General features: G+C 38.0%; 1 protein-coding gene across 4 annotated transcripts in view; it reads left to right on the top strand.

Moving 5' to 3' along the window:
- Positions 1–22,612, top strand: part of TIM10 (Tim10/DDP family zinc finger protein) — a 47,195-nt gene extending 24,583 nt beyond the window's left edge. For 2 of the 4 annotated variants that reach the window (XM_089831590.1, XM_089831589.1), the window contains one exon: positions 22,312–22,612. In XM_089831590.1, the coding sequence (XP_089687716.1) occupies positions 22,312–22,362 (51 nt within the window). In that variant the 3' untranslated portion in view covers positions 22,363–22,612. Of the gene's footprint in view, positions 1–21,159; positions 21,313–22,311 lie in introns of all 4 variants that reach the window. The other 2 variants (XM_089831586.1, XM_089831587.1) reach the window with 2 other exon arrangements.
- The last annotated feature ends 1,578 nt before the right edge of the window (positions 22,613–24,190 follow it).

Here is a 24,190-nt window from a genome sequence, read left to right as displayed (position 1 = left end):
ATTTTGATATTCTCGTTGGCAGTGGCCCCTCCGCAAGTGGTAAAAAAGTAACATCCCTTGGAGTCCCTTATAGGTGACTTAGGCGGGTTTCTGCTTCATGTGAGTCCGAGGAAGATGAATCTATATTGTTGCCTTCCTCCTTTGAACTTCCTTCATCCTCTTCATCCTCTGCTTCTTTGATCACCACTGTTTGTTTTGGTTTCTTTTTCTTGGGTTTACCTCCATTCTGAGATCCTACATCGATGGTATCCAAATGGAGTCAGTATGTCATAGCTAGTTTGTAGGGTTCTACTCTATTAGTAGGTACCAGTGTCTCTCGGTGCTCACTGCTCACTTGAGTGCGTACTACTTCTAAGAACAAGACTACTGTATGATGAGACATATAAAAGGCTTTGTGTTTTAACTCTATGAATTCCCCCAGTCTTTTAGAAAAAAAATTAGCCCAGTTATATGCTTGCCCTTTATACGCTCCATCCACTGTAGGTAACATCCAAAGAGTAATGTCGGAAGTGTGGCTGCTCGCATTGAGCTTGCTTTTAACCAAATTTACAACATAGCGCCATTCATCATTTGCTATGAAAATTTTCTTCAAACCTCTACTGTTCTTCAAGATTCCTTCCCATTCAAGACTTGTAAGATCTTTCCAGCACATTAGTTTCCACCATTTCCTTTGGTCTTCTACTATTATAGAGTTTTTTTGCCACTCGTCCTCTATTGGGAATTCCAAAAACTCTACCTATTTCTTCTACTGAATAAGAAACTGTCACCTGTTGTTGGAAGTTTTGTACTATTGATTTATGACATGATTTCTCATAACCTATAATTAAATTTTGCAGGGTAGGCTCAAATTCTTTTAATTCAAAAATTGGCATAAAAATTATTTTGTCTACCTCTGTTGTGCACAACGCTTTTTTCAGAGGATGATCCGCTTCCGCTTTCTCCCACCAAGCCCTACAGTCACTTCCTATCACACTCTCAAATGTAATATTCTCAGCCGTGATTGTGATTTTCTGTGCCGTTTTCCTTTTGCTTTTTGTCATTTTCCTTATTTCTTTTTTGGCTTCCAATGCCACAGGTTTCTTCTTGTTGGAGTCGATAATGTTTCCCTTGCTTGGATTTCCTATGCTTAATTTCACCATTGTGTGTTGATGAGTCAATTCCCTTGAACCATTTGTATATGCCACCTGTACCACTGTCCCTTTGACGTGATCGCTTGTAACCAACTTCCACGTGTAGTACTACAAATGGTACAAGCTTCTGTACGAATGCTTCTCCCTTTGTATCTGTCTTCTATATTTGTATGGCGACCTTATGTCCTTCCTCTTCTGCCCTTCGTACAGATTTCTCAGGTACTAGAAATGCTTTTTTTTGCTGTACGGAGTTACCTGTAGACTGCTGCTGTACCTTTGTCTGCCGTACCTCTATAGACTGTTGTCGTACTTCTTTTTGTCGTACCTCTATAGATTGTTGCTGTACGGATGTCTCTGTCTGCTGTACGGAATTGCTCTTTGTGCACCCGTGTTGCTGTACAGATGCTAATATTTGCTGCTGTATGGTTGTGGTTCACTGCCGTACAGATGCCCACCATTGCCATACAAATATCTTCCGTACCTGCCCTCCCTTCCTTCGTACGACTAACCCTTCTGTACACCTTCCTCCTATGCTTCCCTCTTGTGGTACGAACGTCTATATGGGTGTTCCTTTCTCTGCTCGTACAGGATGTACTACTGGTGTTTCCTCCACTGCTATGGCAAGTATGGTTTGTAACTCTCTTTCTTTATATTGACTCAGTTTAAGTTTTTTTCCCTCATTACTCTTACTTTTTGTTTCGTGTACTTGTTCTTTTTCTATACATGTAAAATAGGTGCTTGCTAATTTATTACTGTCCTCATATGCTTTTAACTTAAACCCATTTACTAAGTCTCTGATAGGTTTATTATCTAAAGTAGATAACTTTATTGCTCCATTCTCCTTTATCTTTGATATTCTAAATGGTCCTAGCCATCAAACTTTAATTTTTTTTGGCTTTATATCATTTTTCCCATTATACCTTAGTACTAGTTGTCCTTGTTTAAAATTCATTTCCTCAAATGCTTATCATGCCAAAATTTTTGCTTTTGCTGGGCCACCTCTATACTCCATTGAGCAAATGTCCTCCTTTCCTCCAGTTTGAGTAAAGTACATAGTCTTTCCTCGAGGCCTTCATCATCACTCAATCTGTTTTGAATTGCCACCCGCAAACTTGGTACTATATGTTCCATTGGCACCACCGCCTCCTGCCCATAAATAAGATAAAAGGGAGTGTGTCTAGTAATGGCCTTATATGTAGTCCTATATACCCAAACCACTGTTGGGATTCGTTCTTCCCAGTCCTGTCCTTTACTCAAGTTTTATATAGGATTGCCACTATTACTTTGTTCGTGGCCTCTGCTTGGCCATTTGCTCTTGGATAGTAAGGACTCGAGAACGAATGAATTTTTTTATACTCACTTGTCATCCTCCTGATGGTATGATTCACAAAACGTACTTGGTCACTTGTTAGCTGGAGTGGAATCCCAAATCTCGTGACTATTTGTTCATACAGAAATTTGGCCGTGCTAAGAGTCGTGTTGTCTAGGAGAACTCGTACTTCAGCCCATTTTGTTAAGTACTCTATTGCCACCACTGTGTACTTATACCGATGACTTTTGCTTACCGGTAAGGGTCCTACAAAATCTAGTCCCCACTGCTCAATAATTCTTGTGGTTTGGACGAAAATAATGGCATGAAGTCTCTTTTTTGTGGTCTTCCTGCTCTCTAACAAGTGTCACAACTCAATACTCATTCCCTTGCATCTGCAAACAATGTCGGCCACCATAGTCCTCCCAAAAGTACCTTCCTTGCCGTAGTATCTGGTCCCATGTGACCTCCCGTCAGTCCTTTGTGGGCTTCGCTTAGAACCCCTGGAATTTCTTCCTCCATTACATATCTCCTCATTATTCTGTCTAGTCACATTTTGCACAATAACCCTTCAATTAGTTGGAATGCGCTACTTTTTAAGGCAATTTTTCTCCTTTCCGTTGTAGGCATTTCCTTTGGAAAGGTTGTTGTTGATAAGTAGTGTCCAATTTTTCGTACCATTGAGGTAATCTGAAATAAGTGTGCATCTAGAAAATCCTCACACACCCCACTACTCGAAGCTTCCTCTGACTTGATCCTTGACAACTGATCAGCTATCACATGAGATTTTCCTGGCCTCACTATAATTTTAAATGTAAATTTTTGTAGTAGAATTAGCCATCTTCTTACTCTCCCTTGAATTACCGGTTTGTTTACTAAGTACATTAGTGCTTGGTGGTCAAGAAAAAATGTAAAGGGTGTAGCTAGTAAGTAATGTTTGAATTTTTGTATTGCATGCACCATACCTAATGCTTCCTACTCCGTGGTATTGTAGTTACGCTCTGCTTTAGATAGAAGCTTCCTTGCAAAATATACAGGATGATCCAACCCTTCCTGCCTTGTTTGTGCCAAAGTAACACCTATTGCATAATTGGAGGCGTTCACATGGACAGGGAATTTTGTCCCAGTCGGGATATATGAGGATAGGGGCCTCGATTAATCTTTTCTTCAGTTCTTGAAAGGCGTCTTCCTGCTCTTCCTTCCACCCAAATTGCTCCTCTTTCCTGGTTAACCTTTCTAGTGGCATTGATACTTCGGCAAATCCTTTTATAAATCTTCTATAGTATCCTACATGACCCAGAAATGACTTGATACTTGTTACATTGGACGACGCTTCCATTATCAGGATCTGTCTTAAATCCTTCTTTGCACACAATATGCCCAAGCGGTCTCCTGTGTGGAACCATGAACCTGCATTCTTTTGGATTGAGGGCTAATCTTGCTCTTCGACATTTCTCCATGCATTCTCCAAGAATTTTGAGGTGTTGCTCTTGCTCACTGTAAACAGACCAGTCATCTAAGAATGCTTTGAAATTCCCCACAGACATTCCATCGAAGATAGTAGTATGATCCTCTAGAATGTGGCTGGTGCATTGCATAGTCCGAAGGGTATCCTATTATAGGCATATATCCCCTCTTCAACCACAAATGTAGTTTTTAGCTTATCTTCTTCCGCAATGCTAATCTGATTGTATCCTAAAAATTCGTCCATGAAGGAATACATCTCATGGCCAGCTACTTCCTCCAAAATGCTATCAGTAAACGGAATGGGAAATGGGTCTTTTATTATTAGTGCATTCAAACATTTGAAATTTACACATATATTTGAATTTGAGCGCCATCTTTCTTGAGTGATATGACTATAGGAGATACCCATTCACTTGTTTGTACTTTGAATATTATCCTTGCTTCTAACATCCTTGTGATTTCTTCCCCGACCCTTTTAGCATAGCTTTTATTCAATTCTATAAGGCCTTTTTCGTACTGGTCTTGCTCGGGGTACCAATGGAATCCGATGGACACATAGTTATGGGGGTACTCCCTTCAAGTCTTTGTACGTCCACGCAAAGACGTCCTTATACTCCAAGAAGATTATAAGGGCTATTGCTTTCAATATTGGGTCCCAATCATCTCCTATCCATATTTCCTTGTGTTGATCTCCTTATACGAGGTTCAAATCCTATTCCACTTTTTGTTCAAAAATGTGTGCTGGTGTCTTGTTGAGAGTTGCCATCCCTTCCTTATACTCTGTGTACTTTTGAGTATTGTTCCTCCGACTTAGATTCTTGTACTTCCAACATTTTACATTTCGCATGGAAAACTTCATAGTCTCCCATTTGCTAGTGAAATAATTCATTAAGGGAACTTGTGTTGTCTTCTGAGCATTCCCCTAATCTAAATACTCCTTCCTCATCTGGTTCCATCCCTCCATATTCTTCTCCTTCGAAGTTTGATGCCAAGTCCCGATTTACTGACTGGTTCTTGAGGTCTATGTTGTACTTTCTTCCTTCTGACTCAATAGATAGAGTGTTTTGTTTCCAGTTATGGGTAGCTTTTTCTGTAACCAACCATCCCCTTCCTAATAGAGCATCGTATCTTTTCTTCTCTAGGATGATAACCACAAAATCGATAAATTTTTTTGTACACCAACTATGACTTTTTGTCCCATCAGCGTCTTGATACTCTTGATTCCATGTTGGTCCGCTCCCAATAGTTGAAATGTCGGTGACTAGAGTGTAGGTTTCCCTATTTTTTTCCATGTTTCTTCTGATAAGACATTTACGCTAGAACTTCCATCCACAATAGTATTTGAGAGTTTGCACCCTAGTATCTCCATCTCTACTACCGTTGGTGTTCTCCCCATCCCTATGGTAAACATGGTATTGTCTTCTGTCCGTACTTCTCCCTCCTCTTTCTTTGAGGTTATCCCTTTCGGGTTTCCCCCTATGTTAGTGCTACTTGCAGTTGGGGTAATGTTTCTAATAAATCACCTATTTTTACTGGGATAGTAGTTTCTAGTACTTGCCGCACAATATTCGTTACACCCCTATTTGAAGTAGGTTTTTTAGCTTTGTCTTTCCTTCCTCTCTCATGCTATCTTGAATGTGTTTCTTTGTTTCCTGAAATCTTTCGGTCTTCGTAGTAGCATTCAGATAGGTTAATTTTCTGGCTTGCATCTTGGTGACTGCAAGAACCTCACCTTTTGGATATTCAATGTCTAGCATATTTACCCCCTTTTGTCTCAGGCAATTTGCATCCTCATAATTGCTTGGCCCACACCATTTGTAGAGCATCCCTCCATTTTGTCCTCCTTTGCTTTGAGAATCTCGTGCAAAATTTTCCTACTCTTTACATCTCCTACATTGAATCATTGGCCTCCTCTTGGAATCATACTGGAGTAGCCGCCATGGTGTGTTGTTATTGCTATTGTTGTTGTTATTATTGTTACTTCCTCTCCTATTATTTTTGTATTGTCTTGGTGAGGCTTCTGTATTTGTGTTCTTTGGTGGAGGGGAGGGAGGTGTAGGTTGCCTCCCTTGGGTTAGGAATACTTGAGCGCTTCTTGTTTTCAAATTATAGGGGCAATCTTTAATTGCGTGCCCCAATACTTGACAAATCTCACAAAATGTTTTCTTCGAGCATGCTCCTTTTATACGGCCTTCTTTTTCACACTCAGTACACCAAAGTTCTCTCCCTTCTTTCTTTTCTTCTTTACTCCCTGCCACTTCCTTCATCAAATGCCTCAAGTCTTTTCTCAGGGCTTGAATGGTTTTGGATTCTTCTTTGCTCTCCTTTGAGCTTTCACTTGCACTTCCATGCCTTGTTGCCCTAGAAGTTTTTCTCTTGCGTTTTATGTCATGGCACGGCTACATTCATCTCCAAATGTTGATGGTGGGACTGTTGTCATCTTTTTCTTGAGATACGGTGTTAATCCTTCGATGGACCATCATTTTTTTAGTCCATCTATCAGCTTGTTATCTGGTTTCCCTATCAACTCTTTCATTCTTCTGCGTTAGGCTTTAACGGATTCATTCTTCCCTTGTCTTGTGTTATAAATTTCTGTTACTATTTCATCATCATCTCTCAGGAGTCTGAATTCTTCCTCGAAGGCTGTGTGGATATTATTCCATGTGTTTTTCTTTGCCGCCTCCAAATCTGTATACCAATCAATGGCAATACCTCTTAATGTGGCTAGAAAGGCTTTTAACCATTCCTCTGTGTCATTTTGTCCATTCACTTACCATATGGTTATACATGTTTTACGGTGGCGAGCGGGGTCCTCCAAGCTGTCCTTTGTGAACCTTGGTAATTTTTGTTTGTCTATTGCCATTATGTGAACACCTTTGATGGAACACTTCCTCCCGATGGAACACTCCCCCCTCCTGATGCAACACTCCCTCCTGACTGGAAGTTCGTTCTCAAGGAGGAACTACTGAAAGTATCCCCTTCTTGACTTTGCTCCTGTGAGAAGTCTCTCCCTGTCAGTGTCTCTGGATTTTTGTATCCCAACTTCCCTGTTGGTGTCTCTGAGATTGTTAGGAATAAGGTGTCTCAACCTTGTATAATTCCTATTCTTATTATTATTTGTTTTGTAAAATGTATTTTTGCAAATAAGATGTAAATGTGAGACATGTCTAGTTGGCATGTTGATCACTTACACGTGTCGGCATCTTGAAGTGTGAAAAGGAGATCATGGCTGAAATTGTTATGACGGATTCCTATGACGCGTAAGAGCTATTTAAGGAATAAGCTATAATAGGTGTAAGAGCATCTTATGACATGAGGCCTATTTGGGCGCCCAAGAATGAGTGGTTGGTGTGTGTAAGAGAATATGCCAAAAATAGGTTGGTATGACGGATTCCCTTACACTTCTCTTGTGACCGCTATTTTTGGCGGATTCTATGACAAGCTGTCATTGCCTATTCAAGGGATGGACGCCCTTTTCTTGGTATTGGATGTACATGTGGCATTGTGCATGTTTCTTGGTGGTTGAGCCATGAAAAACGCCCAACTCCTTTGTGGGCATTTTGTTGGGTCTTAAGATGTTCATAAAATGAGTATTGCATGTTGTAATGCAATAGTGTGATAGATGAAAGTTTGCAGGTACTGAGGTGCTGCTGGAGTCTTCTATTGTTGATGTTGAACTTGCATTGCAAGTGTATTGTAATCTTGTGTTGAAGATAATACATTGTGCAGGTTTTGGAGGGGTGGGGTTGTTTTACCGAAAGGTTTTTCCCCATCGGCAAATCTTTGTGTTATGTGTTCTTTCTCTATCTATTTTCTGTATGCATGGTTGACTGCAATAATGTTGTTTACATGATATTGAATCTGTAAGTGTAGAAGATTTTTAAAAGGATTTGCACCATACTTTCCTTATGAGATTAGTGTAGGAAGTTGTTTCCGCACCTGAGTTTCCTTACAAGTGGTATTAGAGCTTGATCAACTTTTGATCCTAGTTGTTGGGTAGGGTTTTTTGAGCTAATCTCAAGTTGAGTGGGAGTCTTGTGCAGAGTATCCTAAATCTTATTTGTAGATTGAGATGGCGAGTTCATCATATGGAAGAATGGAGGTGGAGAAATTTAATGGCACTAATTTCGAGTTGTGGAAACTCAAGATGGAAGACATGTTGGAAGATCTTGACCTATGGGAAGCGACTACAAGCGCTACAAGATCAGCAACTATAACTCAAGCAGATTGGGATATCAAAGACCGTAAAGCTAAGGGTCTCATAAGACTCTGTTTAACCGTTGCAGTCCTTCTGAATGTTCTAGATGAGAAAACTGCATATAGTTTGTGGGAAAGACTTGGGGCCGTGTATCAGGCCAAATCTCTGGTGAACAAGTTGTTCCTAAGGAAGAAGTTGTATTCTTTGCGAATGGAGGAAGGTGGATCCTTAATGGATCATTTAAATTCATTTAATCTGCTGGCTACACAGTTGACATCAGTTGGTGTCAAGTTAGAGGAGGAGGATCGTTGCTACACACTTTTGTGTTCTTTACTGGATTCATGGGACCATCTTGTGATGGCTCTCGGAAGCACATTAGTCACCTTCAAAATGGATGATGTGGTGTCTTCGCTGCTATCAGAGGAGATGCGGAGAAAGGCTTCCGTTTCGGAAAAAGAAGCCCTTGCTGTTCGTGGGAGATCCACGGAAAGAGGAAAGAAAAATGACAATAAGTCTGACAATAAGGGTAGATCCAAATCCCGTGGGAAGTCAAAGACTTCCAATAAGTCCAAGGCAAAATGTTGGAACTGTGAAAAGACTGGGCACTTCCGTAAAGACTGTAAAGAGCCTAAGAAGAAGAAGAAAGCCTCAGATTCTGGTTCTGAAAAATCTCAACAAGATGGCGATGCATTCATCGTAGCTTTGGCAGCCCATGCATTTGATGATGTGTGGTTGGTTGACTCGGGTGCATCTTTTCACATGACCTCTCATTGAAACTGGTTCTCAAGATATGAAGAGTTCGATGGTGGAAAGGTGTACTTGGGTGATGATTCTCAACTGAAGATAGTTGGACGCGGAAGGGTCACTATCAAATTTTCTGATGGACGAGTAAAGGGAATCAATGGAGTTATGCACATTCCAGGTCTAGCACGAAACCTATTATCTGTAAGTATGCTGAACGATGTAGGAGTGCAAGTTGTTTTTTCGAAAGAAGGATGTAAGATGATTAGAGGATCGATGGTGCTTGCTAAGGGTACTAGGAGAGGTACTCTGTTTCAGCTAGATGCATGTATTCCTCTATGTAACAGTTCTTCATCCTCACCATCTGAACGAGCAGTGAAGAATTTTGTGGTTATTGGTTCCGATGGCAATGCAAACACTTTGGAAGGAAAGCTTCCTGCAGAAAAGACAATGTTGTGGCATATGAGATTTGGCCACATTGGTGAGAAGGGTCTCAGAACCCTGAAAAACAAAAATCTCGTTGAGGGGTTAAATGATTGCAATCTCGAGTTCGACTTCTGTGAACATTGTGTATATGGTAAACAAAATCGTGTTCAGTTTTACTCTAGTTCTCACAAATCTTTTGATGTTTTGGATCTTATTCATTCTGATGTATTTGGTCCTGTAAAAGTTCCTTCGATCTCCAAGTCTGTTTTTTTGTATCTTTCATAGATGATTATAGTAGAAGGACATGGATTTATTTCCTTAAAAGTAAGACACAAGTCTTTAGTCGATTCAAGGAATTTAAATCCCTTGTAGAGAATCAGACTAGTAAGAAGATTAAGTCTGTGAGAACTGACAATGGTGGTGAGTTTTGCTTAGTAGAGTTTGAACTGTTCTGTAAAGAACAAGGTATCGAGAGGCATAAGACAACTCTTTATACCCCGGAGCAAAATGGAGTTGCAGAGAGAATGAACAGGACACTGATGGAGAAGGCTAGGAGTATGCTTAGTGGAGTTGGTTTAGAACAAAGGTTTTGGGCCGAAGTTGTGGCCACTGCTTGCTATCTGGTTAACAGATCTCCTACATCAGCCCTTGTTGGTAAGACACCCATGGAGGTGTGGTCCGGTAAGAAGCCTTCAATTAGACATCTTCGTGTTTTTGGTTGTGAAGCTTATGTATATGTTCCAAAGGAGAAAAGATCTAAGTTGGAAAACAAATCTGTTAAATGTATTTTCATCGGGTACAATGCTGGTGTGAAAGGATACAAGCTTTGGGATCCTGTGACTAGTAAGGTGTTGTATAGCAGAAATGTTATTTTTAGAGAGCTAACATCTTCTCCTATTGTGCTACAACCAAATGAAAAAGAGAAGGAAAAAGATGTTGTTCAGTTGCCTCCTACCCCTGAGAAGACTGAATAGAGAGACCATGTTGGGTCTAATGATGAGGAGAGCTCTAGCAGCTCTGACAGTTCAGAAGAAGAGGAAGAACAACCTCAACCTCAGCCCTTGAGGAGATCCAGGAGAGAAAGAAAGCAACCAGAAAGATTTGGTTATTGTATGTTAGATTCCAGTTGTGCTTTTGCTTTGATTACTAACACTGATGAGCCTAGATCTGTGAAAGAGGCTTTGGGCATGGAAGATGCAGGTTCCTGGATTGAGGCTATGGATGATGAGATGGCTTCATTAGAGAAAAACAAAACTTGGGACCTTGTACTGTTGGCTAAATGGGTGTTCAAGAAGAAATTCTGTGCAGATGGCAGTGTTGAAAGGTACAAAGCTAGATTGGTTGCAAAGGGGTATTCACAGGTAGAGGGAATAGATTATGGTGAAATATTCTCTCCTGTTGCAAAGTTGACATCCATTAGATTTCTGTTATCTCTTGCTACATCATATGATTTAGAGATAGAACAGATGGATGTGAAGACAACTTTCCTTCATGGTGATTTGGAGGAAGAGATTTATATGTCACAGCCTGAGCACTACATTGTTAAAGGTAAAGAATCATTTGTTTGCAGATTGAAGAAATCTCTATATGGTTTCAAGCAATCTCCTAGGATGTGGTACCTTAAGTTTGATGCCTTTGTGTTGTCAATTGGATTTGTAAGATCGAAATTAGATCATTGTGTTTATTTTAGAGTTGAAAATGATCGCCTTCTTATTGTTGCATTATATGTTGATGATATGTTGCTGTTTGGGAAGGGTAAGGGTATGATTTCTGATTTTAAATCTCAGTTGTCAGCACAGTTTGAGATGAAAGATCTTGGGGCAGCTAGGTACATCTTGGGTATGGAAATCAGTAGAGACAGGTCTAACAGAAAACTTTGGTTGAGTTAGAGTAAGTATGTGAAGTTTGTGTTGGACAGGTTCAGCATGGCAAATTGTAGACCACTATGTGTTCCTATTTCTGTGGGAACAAAGTTATCTGTAGATGATTGTCCAAAATCTCCTAGTGAGGTGGAGGACATGAGTAGAGTATCTTATGCTAGTGCAGTTGGTAGTCTTATGTATGCTATGGTCTGTGCTAGACCAGACATTGCCCAAGCAGTGGGAGTCCTGAGTTGATTTATGGCTAATCCTGGACGGATATATTGGGATGCAGTTAAGCGAGTATTCAGATATTTGAGGGGTACATTAGCTTACTCCATATGTTATCATGGTAACTCTTCTGGATCTCCGCATTCAGTTTGTATTCATGGGTTTGTGGATTCAGATTGGGCAGGTGATATTGATCGCAGGAGATCCACCAATGGTTATGTGTTCACTATGTTTGGTGGTGCCATCAGTTGGATGAGTAAGTGACAACCTGTGGTTGCTTTGTCCACTATAGAAGCTGAGTACATGGCTGCTACTCATGCTTGTAAGGAAGCCATTTGGCTTAAGAGATTGTGTTTTGATGTTGGTGTTGATGCAGAACAGATTACTATTTGATGTGACAGTCAGAGTGCTATTTGCCTTGCGAAGAATCCAACTTTCCATGCCAGAACGAAGCACATTGATGTGCAGTTTCACTTTGTGAGAGATATGGTGGAAGATGGAAAGGTAAATTTGGAGAAGGTAGATATTGTGAAGAATGTTGCAGATGCATTAACGAAACCAGTGGGCACTGAGAAGTTTAGATGGTGTTCGGAGTCTATGGGCCTTTCGGCCTATAGCGGTTAGTTCCTGTTATGTTCCTGTTGCTCTTACAAGGTGTTCGACAAGTGGGAGAATGTTAGGAATAAGGTGTCTCAACCTTGTATAATTCCTATTCTTATTATTATTTGTTTTGTAAAATGTATTTTTGCAAATAATATGTAAATGTGAGTGTACATGTCTAGTTGGCATGTTGATCACTTACATGTGTCGGCATCTTGAAGTGTGTGAAGGAGATCATGGCTGAAATGGTTATGACGGATTCCTATGACGCGTAAGAGCTATTTAAGGAATAAGCTATGACAGGTGTAAGAGCATCTTATGACATGAGGCCTATTTGGGCGCCCAAGAATGAGTGGTTGGTGTGTGTAAGAGAATATGCCAAAAATAGGTTGGTATGACGGATTCCCTTACACTTCTCTTGTGACCGCTATTTTTGGCGGATTCTATGACAAGCTATCATTGCTTATTCAAGGGATGGACGCCCTTTTCTTGGTATTGGATGTACATGTGGCATTGTGCATGTTTCTTGGTGATTGAGCCATGAAAAACGCCCAACTCCTTTGTGGGCATTTTGTTGGGTCTTAAGATGTTCATAAAATGAGTATTGCATGTTGTAATGCAATAGTGTGATAGATGAAAGTTTGCAGGTATTGAGGTGCTGCTAGAGTCTTCTATTGTTGATGGTGAACTTGCATTGCAAGTGTATTGTAATCTTGTGTTGAAGATAATACATTGTGTAGGTTTTGGAGGGGTGGGGTTGTTTTACCGAAAGGTTTTTCCCCACCTGCAAATCTTTGTGTTATGTGTTCTTTCTCTATCTATTTTTTGTATGCATGGTTGGCTGCAATAATGTTGTTTACATGATATTGAATCTGTAAGTGTAGAAGATTTTTAAAAGGATTTGCACCATACTTTCCTTATGAGATTAGTGTAGGAAGCTGTTTCCGCACTTGAGTTTCCTTACAAAGATGACCAAATTTGCTATACCTTCAATTGTATGCTCGATCAACTCCTCTTGGATTCTCGTGGAATGCCCTTGTCCTCTTTTCCAGTTACAACGTCTCTCCTGCTGCTGCTAGAGACGAAGTATCTTCAAAGTGACTTCTTCCTCAATTTCTTCTCCTTGTACCCGCTTGGAATATATGTTTGGGATCAGGGGTATAAATCGTTTTATTGTTTGTTTCTCTTTTTGGAATCTTTACGTTCTTCACGCTCCTTGGTTCTCCTTGCTGCAAATTGTTGTAGTACTTGTTGTCTCCTCTATTCCCTTTGTGTCTCAGCTCTTTCCTCTTCCACTCGTAACAAATTTCGTGCTAATAGGCGAGGGATCTCTCTCAAGAGATCGTACACTGTTGGCGACACCAAAAGTTCGTCGCATACCATACCTTCAGGGACTATTCTCTCACGCGCTTCCCTTTGTACATACTAATCGACTGCAACTTCCCAGGCCGTTACCAAATCACGTGTCAACTGATCTTTCATGGTTATTTCCTCCTCTTCCTCGTCATTATTTGTTACTTGGATGAGTGGTACAAAGGGCCTTCCCATTACTCCATCCTGCCAACCTCTAGGTTCGGACTTAGACAACGATGCAAAAAATGTAGAGTGGAAATATCACTTGATTTCACAGAGATCATATAGGATAGTCCAATTGAGATATATATGAAGTAAAACACATAATATACCATTCATACCACAATACCAGTAGGCGAGGAAGTGATTTATTTATTAATACCAAAAATCAACATGAGTTCATTGACAATATTCCAAATATTTATAGAAGAGTCGGTTGGTTTCCAACCAACCGACGTATTCCCTCACCTCCTAACTACTCAACTCGACTAGCTTTAACAAGTCCTAAACATAATAGTGACTTTATTCTGATTACAAAGATTATACTTTCTCATGGTTTATGTCATATATATATATATATATATATATATATATATATAGACACACACACATATATGTATTGTCATCATCCTATTGATTTCTACTTATATTTGTACATAAACATATACATATGTATATGCATGTGTAATTTTGGGAGCACATAAAATGCTTTATATCATTATATTGCTCGTGCACACACGCATATATGTATATATACATGTAGGTGCAACTTATAGATGTTAGCAAATAACATGGTGTCATAATATTTATAGAAGAGTTGGTTGGTTGGAAACCAACTGACGCATTCCCTCACCTTCTAACTACCTAGCTCGACTAGCTTTAACAAGTACTAAACATAATAGTTACTTTATTCCGACTACAAAGATTATATTTTTTCATGGTTTATGTCAAATAGACACACACACACACACACACACACACGTACTGTCATCATGCTATTGATTTCTACTTATAGTTGTACATACACATATACATATGTATATGCATGTGTAATTTTGGGAGCATGTAAAATGCTTTATATCATTATATTGCTTGTGCACACACACATATTTGTATATAGACATGTAGGTGCAACTTATAGATGTTAGCAAATAACATGGTGTCATTATATATATATATATATATATATATATATATCTAGAGAGAGAGAGAGAGAGAGTTACACTTGTTGACCATTCCACAGTCTCATAAATTAAAAAAAGGTTAAATTTTTAATATTTCCCTTGTTTTTAAGAACTGACCGAGTAGCTCATGATTGGCCAAGGTGTACATTGTTGCTAAGCCGTTAAATCCTTCGCCAAAGTAGTTAGAACCCATACCTGATGGTCTGACGATGGACTAAATTTGTGCCCCATTCCTTAAAATCCCGTTTAGCAATGCTTCCCCTCTTCCTCTGCCCGACAACAAAAAAATGCATTTTCCACAATAATAACACGTTCCTCCATTTTAATTGAAATATCAAGAAAACACAATAACTAATAATTGTCACAACGGCTAACCACCATTAACATTTATCTTGAAATATAAGCATTCATTTTTGGTTGAAATAACAATAATCAACTAACAAGTAATTTTCACATGGATCAATTCGGTTAATCATAACTTCCATTTCACAAGATCATGATATCTAAGAGTTTTTTAACTAATTATTACAACGGCTATAAGATTATTTTAATAGATCAAAAATTTGGGAGGTAACAATAATAGACCTAGAACATGCATCCTTATGTCATTTTCTGGCAATACATCAATGCTAGGTTGGTCTTGGGTTGATCTAGGTCCTTTGTGGAAGATATGGTGAAATATTGGAAGTTGCATCAAGATACTGTCTTATGGTTTGTATAGAGGACCTTTTTGTATTAATCAGTCCACTTACAATGAATTTGAAGTTTAGTTCCAGAATTAAATGATAGTGTGTTTCAATTTGGAAGGTGGGTTGTTGCTCTTGTTGCTATTGAAAATGAATTTTAAATTATGTTCTTGGGTATGTCTCAAAATTTTATGTTATTATCTTAATATTACATGCACATTGACAACAATTCCAAATTATGAATGCATTATAGCATATTGAGCATTGAGTTTGATTATTGAAATGTTGTATGTTAAGGTTCTATGATGTTTTAATTGGTTTATCCATGTCTTCATTTGAATGTAATGTATATATGCAAATTTTCTTGTATGTTTTATATTTTCAGATTTTTCCTTATATATATATATATAAAATAGCCGTCCCTCCCCCCCAAAATTGGCAATTTTTTTTGCCGTCCTAGAAACCCATCCCGCCATCCCCGTCTTGGAAACTTGGGGGAACATAGGTCTAGTATAGCCAATGCAATGCTCATGGGATCAATAATACCTATTTCCTTATCATAAAATTAGAACAATAATACTTATCTCCTTATCATCTAATCTTCCTCACAATCAACTTGTTGGCTTATTCACAACACCTTTATATAGCTTCTGAAGGAACACCACAGGCCTCCAATGCTGTGGTTAATTTCTGAACATCAAGGTGTGATTAGAAATACACTGATCTACAAAACTGAGTTAGCAACTTGTATGAGTGTTGGCACTTCCAACCATTGCCAAACTCTCACACAAATCCGGACGAAGGTTACTTCACTTTCACAGTTTAGACATTAAACAATCAACATGAACAATCTATTGAAAGTTTTCAGCCACTATAATATCCCTTTCATAAATGCAAGGCAATTGCAACAGATTGTTGTACATCAAGAGCTATGCAGACACATAAAAATATTGCATAAACAGATGACCATAATACAGCCTCTTGCTAAATGAATGCGACCAAGGGACATCTCAGAAACTGAAGATTCTAACAGAAAACCAAGAAGCACAGCTGAATGTGCATCCGTGATGCCACAACATCATTAGGAATGCATGAAGATGACATGAAATGATAAAATGACACCAAAAAAACATTTTATGCACGGTTGTTCACTCAACCAATCATCAGCGTTTAGCAAATGATACCATAAAAAGTGCTTAAAATGTGATATGCTTATAATGGCAATATTTCTAAACTTTTGAGAATGCTTAAAGCAAAATGAGAAAGACTTAGAGATATTCTCCCTACAACCACTGTTGTGGCTTGCAGTTAGCAGAGATACAATGATTAACACATTAGAATGATGCCAGTATAAGAGACTATAAACACAGTTGCAGATATGAATATTTCTCAAGGCATACAGATTGCTTCTATATAAACCTGGTAAATTATCTCCCAGACTTTTTCTTAAATAATCACCATATATAACCTTGGTCACAATCATGATGCTGAAGAAAAAAATATTGAAAAGTACTTAAAAAAACTCTTTTCTCATCAATGGCCAGTCCTCAAATGATCACTCGCAGCAAATAGATTAATCTGACATAGCTCAGCTGAGAGAAGGACCGAACAAGAACTAGTGTAGATTACCCAATACAAATCACAAATACTTATATAAGTTACTACAATCAAAATATTTCAGTTAAAATAAAAAAATAAATCATACACTGATAAATTACTGAATAACATTTTAGCAATTTTTGTTTTGATATGGAAGCATATGTCAAGAATTTTGATGCAGGCACGCATATGCCTCTATCTCAACATGTCATTACTAATGCACCCTGTTCTTCGATTCTTATAACCAAACCACTCATAAACTTCTCAAGTTCGATATCATGAAGGAAGACCACGTGAAAAGAAAGAGACGCCTCTCAGGATACACCAAAAACACTTGACGTCAGTTACAATTTGGTGTTAAATAGACTGAATCCACAAATATTATTTTATTTATCTTTTAATATGAAGACTAAAAAACTAATGACCAATCATAGGAGATATTGACGGAAGAGACTTTTACCGAGAAATTCAAATGGACGAAACAAAAGGAACACGGACAGATGCAGTAAGTTCTTGAACACCTATATAATGTACCGCACTTATGAAAAATGCCTGGCACAGTAAAATTTTACAACACATACCCATATTTCAAATATGCATGACTCCAAACAAAAACACCCAGCCTACTATTTTTAGCCACGCACTCAATCATTAAGTGGAGTAAATAATAAAATTTATTTCCCAACAAATAACTTCCAACAATATGACTGATAAATACTGAAGCAAAGCCACGCTGAATATAATTTGATCTGCACAAGGAGTATCGACGCTTGGAGGATAAACTCAGACTACATGAAAGCAAACAAATGCCAAAAGAAATCTCATGCCACCTCTGAGATTGAATTCCATAAAGCAGGTTTGAAATAAATAAATAAATACAGAGCAAGGGAGCCAAATACTTCAAACCTTTTCAATATGGTTGTGCTTACGATGACAAAGATCACAAAATAATAGGCACAGCTTCATTAATATAGCCCGACAGTAATCGAGAGAGCAGACATGAGCACACATTTCACAATCACAAGTCACCTCATGTAAGAAGAACCACACTGCCCAGACATCATCAGATGCTCATTCATAAAAATAATGGATATTGAAGAAGGCATTAACAAAGGACAAGGTCCTGAAAGTCTTTCTGCTAATGAAGTGATCCAGCACTCAATGCAACTTAGTTGAATACACAGGTGAGAATAATCTCAATCACAACTACATTATTTTTAGAACTCCTATATTGTTGTTATCTAGTCTAGCTCTGATACCATGTTAATGTTTTTGCCCAGAAATAAAGATAAAACAGCAATAAAGAGTATAAACAATACACAAAAGACTCAATACATTTATCCTGGGAGAATCCTTCCACTTGAAGGGGAGAACCCAGCCACACCACCAAAAGATCTCTTTTATTGATAATGAAAAATGTTCAAGTACAATCATTTCACTTGATTGCTTTTCAATACACCAAGCAATCACATAAATAGATTGAATTTAGACTCTCCATCTTGCACATGAAGGTCTCTTCAAATCCCAAAAATAAGACCTTTCATATTTCCAAGTATTTAACAATTCATATTTCCATATGCCTCGTCACATGACGTATGCCACATGTCTTTTTACATTATATTATCTTAAAATTTATCACAAATGTCCTTAGTTGCCGATTTGTGACACGAATCCGATTCGGGCACGTGAATCGGAGCCGTGGATTTGGGATTTTTTTTCCCCCCAATTATGATTTGTGGAGGATTCGTGCATATATATATATGCATCATATATACTAAAAAAAAAAAAGAAATATACATAATTCTAAAACTAAATCATTTCATAGTATATATCTATGAATCTAGTATACTTGATCAATGACATTGATAATTAATCAATTTTCATGATTATAAAGAAAATCAACACATTCACATTGAATTACTGAAAGTAAAAGTTTGTAACATTCAAAATATAGATCATTAAACTTAAAGTTTGTAACATGATTTACTCATAAAAGAGTCAAGAGTCAAGACTAAAGTTTTTGATTTAATCATCAAATGGATTTTCAAGAAATTTTGCATCAGAGGGGTACTGATGAGCTGCAAGTGCTGCATTTGTATCAGTAGAGGAACCCAAACCACCAGTAGTACTAGTAGAGGGGATTGTTAACTCATAATCCTCCTCATCATCCACATCAATCAAAGTGGATCTAGCAAGATCCCGGATGGTCATATCTAAATTAGGAGTCTCAGATGCTACATCCCAAAGCTTTTCGGGCGCCTTCTTGTACTTAGGATCCTTCCGTGACAACAAGCACAAATTGTTGTGAATGAACACAAGGTTTTTTGATTTTTTTGGAGCCACCCGGTTGCGTTTGACTGAGTGGATAAAGGAGTAAGTACTTCAATTCCGCTCAATGCAGAAGAGCTGGCAACTTAAAGAGAAATTAAAAATTATCAATACAACAATCAAGATAAATAAATTAAATAATAAATTCAAGGAATTGAGAGTGTTATCCTTGAGCTTAATTTTACAAACTTACTTGGGATAGGACCTTTATGGCAAGAGGTTGGAGGTACGTGAAGACTTGCCCATGAAGGTACCACCATTTGATGGCACCCATCCTGCTTTGGTCTGCTATGGCAATAGGGTGGAAATCCTCACCTGAGTTGAAGGTAGAAAATTCACTGCTCACAATTGCCCCAATCTTTGGATCTTGGAATATCTTAGCTAGTGCCCTCTTATACCCATCTGCAACCTCTGCATCTCTAAATGGTGGCACTCTACCTGGAAGGCGAAGTACCTCTGCACTATAGTACCTGGGGATAACAAAAGACAATTGAACACTATCAAATATCAATAGCACAAATGTTGGATAAAATAAGCACAAGCATTTTGATAAGAACTACAGTACCTTGGGGATAGAGCATATGCAAGGAGGTGCAAAGGTGTGGTCATTTTGTTCCATTGATGATGAACAATTTTTTCCACCTTCTTGTAAAGGGTGTCCTCCGGATCATTCTCCCTCTTCTGTATAACCTAGGATATGAAATATGAATAATAATTATAATTAGTGAATGTGTCAATTTAAACTTTAGAATTTGGATCTCTCTCAAATAAAAAATTGTTGTAAAAGAGCATAAAACTTACCATTTTAATTTTTTCCAGCATACTATCCATGGAATCATAAATATCCCCAAGGCATGGCTCATAACTGTCTGCAAAGTGAAGCATTGCCATTATTGGATCGGTGATTTCCAACACATAACTTAGAAGACCCCACCAATCCTCATCTAGTATCATTCTTCGCGCATTTAAGGCCCTTGCTGTATTGGAATTCTTCCAAACACCCCATTGGGGGCTAATGACCATATTTTCAATGCTTCTTTTAACTTCACAAGTCGTCTCAAGACAATTGTGTGAGAGGCAAAGAGGGTTTCAGCAACCTAAGAACATGTTAAACTCAAGTTAGTAGTAACATTTAAAAATTAAAACATGTTAATGTAAACAACGAAAATTAATAATTATGGAATCCAATAATATTCAATTTTATATTAAATATACAAATTTACCTTCAATAACTCCAAGTCCGAGAAACTCCTAAAAATTGCTTGTGACATGTGGTGATTTGTCACAAACATTTGAATCTTTTCAGCTTCCTCATATATCCTTTTCACTCAATCTATTTCGGGTCCAATTGCTTTCATTACTAAATTGAGAGAGTGGACGGTGCATGGTGTCCAAAAGATATGATCATATCTAGACTCTACAATTATCCCTACAGCGCTCCAAACTTTTGCATTGTCTGTGACCACCTGGACAACATTATTGGGACCCATTGACTTTACGGCATCAATGAGAATGCGTGAAATAAATTCTGCATCTTTCACTTGCCCTTCGCAATCAACTACCTTCGAGAACATTGGTCCCTTAGGGCACACAGCAATAACATTGATCAATGGATGGTTTCTACAATCTTTAACCAGGCGGTTTGTAACCATGGGGTGCATCATTTATTGCTTCCACCATCTTCCTAAAATAAGGTAATCTCACAAAATTAAATGAAACACCATTTGCAATTAAACAACGTCCAATTTTGTGATCAGCAATGTCTCTCTTTTCATTTTGGAATGCCCTATCTAGTGGGCCTCTCTTGCGGGTGAGTGGAGATGGGTCTTCATCTTCATCATTTGTAGTTGGCATAGGCAAAAAAAGATGTGTTCTTGTGTTTGTTTAATCAGATGATGGTGTTGTATTTGTTTTTTTGGAAGCACCACGTTTTGCTTTTGCAATTGCTCTATCAACATCATCTTGCTCTTTTGCTAATGCTGCTATTTGTGCAGCTGGTAATCCCTTCTTATCACTACTCTGACACATGTTAATTCCTTCACCTGCAGGGCCCGAAAAATGTAGTTTCACTCGGGAATAGGAGCTTCTATGCTGTATGTTGCAATAATTACATTTCCATATGTATGCCTGACCCCCAAGACATTGTGCGACTCTTGTTGTGTGTCTCCATAAAGGAGACCCCTTATCAATTTTGAAGCTTGGTGATGTAGCCCTACCCCCACTCACTGAGCTTTGACTACTTATTGTTCTATTCTTGCAATCTAGAAAAAAAAATAAATGAAAGAAAACCATGCTTCACACTTACACAAAACTTTGAAAATTTGGAAAACTAAAAATAAATCAATAATCTATGAAAGAACTCAAGAATATGGTTGAAATGCATACCTTAAACACTTCTTGCAAGGTATTTGGAGCTCCACAACCGATCTCTTTCGAATTCAAGCACTTTACTTTAAATTAACAAGTATGAGAGAGCAAAATTAGAGAGCAAAATAGAGAGTAAGTGCACTTGCATTGTGATTTAGAGGGTCGTTTTTAGGGTTTAGGGCCTTTAGGAAAAAAGAAAAACATTATAAACTTAAGTTGGGCCCTTTTTTTTGCTTTTTTATTTGGGCCCTGCTGCGGATTCAGGCAGATCCGCGCGTGGATCCGGGCAGGATCTGCAATCCTGCTTGTGGATGGATCCACAAGCAGGATTACGGATCCTGCCCGGATCCTCATGGATCCACACGCGGATCCGGATCCAGGGCTATTAGGACAAATCCAGTAACTATGCAAATGTCTTCTTTAGTTGAAGACGACCATAACAGTCATAACCACCATATTTCTATTTCATAAAATCAGATATAAAGATCTCTATCACAGCTACAATCTTCAACAGAATTCAGTGTTGAATGGAATAATTAGTATTTGAGGTTAATGTTTAAGTATTTGCACTTTCTGATAGCTATCCTATAAGGTTTGTGGTATATTTTGAAGTTGCTTTGTTAACTAGAGCAATGTTCCTGTTTGTATCGAAATATATTTATTGATGTGCTTTGATGTAGTATATTAAGTAAGGGAATTTCGTTTTCCATCCATTTAACAGTAAATAATAAAGTTGTAACCACAAGAGCACTAATATCTCTCACCATATTTTTGCCACATTAGCAGATATTTTGTCATAAGAATTTGAATTGATTGCTTCAATTGGATTGCAGGTTACTGCTATAATTGGGCAACTTCTCGGTTCAGGCAAGCCAACTATGTAAAAGAGTAAAGGCAATTTACACATATTTTGGGTTATCTATTTCTATTGAATATGTGAAATCTAATTTTGTTGAATGACGTATATACAATTCGACTTTGACGGTTTCCAAGAAATATAATTTACATTTAGGAATTTCTTTGTATCATTGAATCTGAGAAGAGTAACACATTTTTGCTCTGCTTTTAAAGAGAGACTGAATTTCTTGTAACAGGTTTTTTGTGATAATCTACATTAAGATGCATCTTACTACAGTGCTCGTCAGAAATTTTTTCCTTATAGGTTTATTAACACTTTTAATTGTTTCTGAATACCAAACTTTCCCTTCATGGCGGTGGACTGAAGAAATTTCTACTTCCGCTATAATTAATGTTGTTTTCTTGCAGAAATAATTATGCATGGTGAAGTAGGCTATAGATAGCATCACTTAAGCAAATTATAACATATATGATATTATGAGTATCTATGATATTATGAGATGCCTAAGATAATCTATATGAAATGTAAGAAAATGCAAGAGCTGTGTATTGTCGGCTCCTTATTAGTCGCTGCTTATATATAGGCAGGGAATTAATTTCTCACAAATAATTTTTATAACAAAAATTAGTGAACTTCTAAAGTCAAAAAATTATTTTATTTTTAAATTAATTTTCAATCAGTAGTTTCTTTTTAAAAACAGTTGGCTAATAGCAATCTTGACACCAAAAATTAGAGAAATAAATGGCTGGAATGTTCTTCGAGTTCTAGAATTAGTGAAATTCTAAAGTTCAAAAACTATATTATTTTTTAATTAATTTTTAATCAGTAATTTCTTTAAAAAAAAAAATTGGCTACTAGCAATTTTGACACCAAAAACTAGAGAAATAAATCTCTGGAATGTTCTTCAAGTCTTCACAGAGTCTTCTTTCCCAAGCATTCTAGCCCATTAAGGAGCATTTTCCCTCTATTTTGTATGTAGCAGCAGTTTAAAGGAGGCAATTTATTAATTAATAATCTTTGACACAGATGCATATTAGCTTTGAAATTGGGGAAGGAACAAAGCCACCGCTAAACAATCTGCTGGTGGTTGCCCATGATGAGAGGGCCCTGCACAAAAATTCATCTTCAGATTCTGTAATAGATCTCGGAAAAAAATCACAAGAGTTGTCTTGTATCAGGTCAATTTCCTTGCAAGTCATGCCATATCATGCTTCCTCATTTTAGCTTGGCATATTTTTTGGAGGGATAATTCTCTTGCGAAAATGTCAAAGCTCGTTGTTCCTATGGCTATTATAAAGATAGTACAGATGCCGAAAAATAGAAGAGACTGCACCCAGATTGATGCACCGCTTGTGTGAAAGGTACTTGTGCTGAACTCCACTTTACAGCTGCTCCCTGGCAGCTGAAACAACGAACTCAGTGATAGAAGAACAGACATAATAGCCGAAACTAAAATGTGTCCCCACTCCGTTATTTCTTCTCTGAAGATGAGGGAGCAAATCGAATAGGGTTCGCCGCCTAATGTGGGTCTGTAGACTGGTAAATAGATTAAGACAACCGAGTGTATGCTTTAATGCTGTTATTGTTATTATTATTTTATGTTGGTTTATATGCTTGAGCTCGCTCTGTGACGCTATGCAATTATTTTGCCCGCTCAGTGGTGAAGTGTTAATTTATACGGAGACTTTTTAGAACTCTACCCACTTTGAATGTGGCAAGAAAATGAGCAAAGCTGTTGAAGAACAGTGTGGAGTCTCATCGTGTTAGAATATGCTTGGTCGTAGCCACCCGATATGTGTGCAGAGAAGGCAGGTTATTCAACGCCATTCCTCCTTCCCCTATTAGCAGTTATC

This window comes from Cupressus sempervirens, chromosome 5, assembly GCF_028749045.1.
Source record: "Cupressus sempervirens isolate cs-2001-9-10 chromosome 5, ASM2874904v1, whole genome shotgun sequence".
NCBI lineage: Eukaryota > Viridiplantae > Streptophyta > Pinopsida > Cupressales > Cupressaceae > Cupressus > Cupressus sempervirens.
This window is presented reverse-complemented; position numbering and strand designations above follow the sequence as displayed.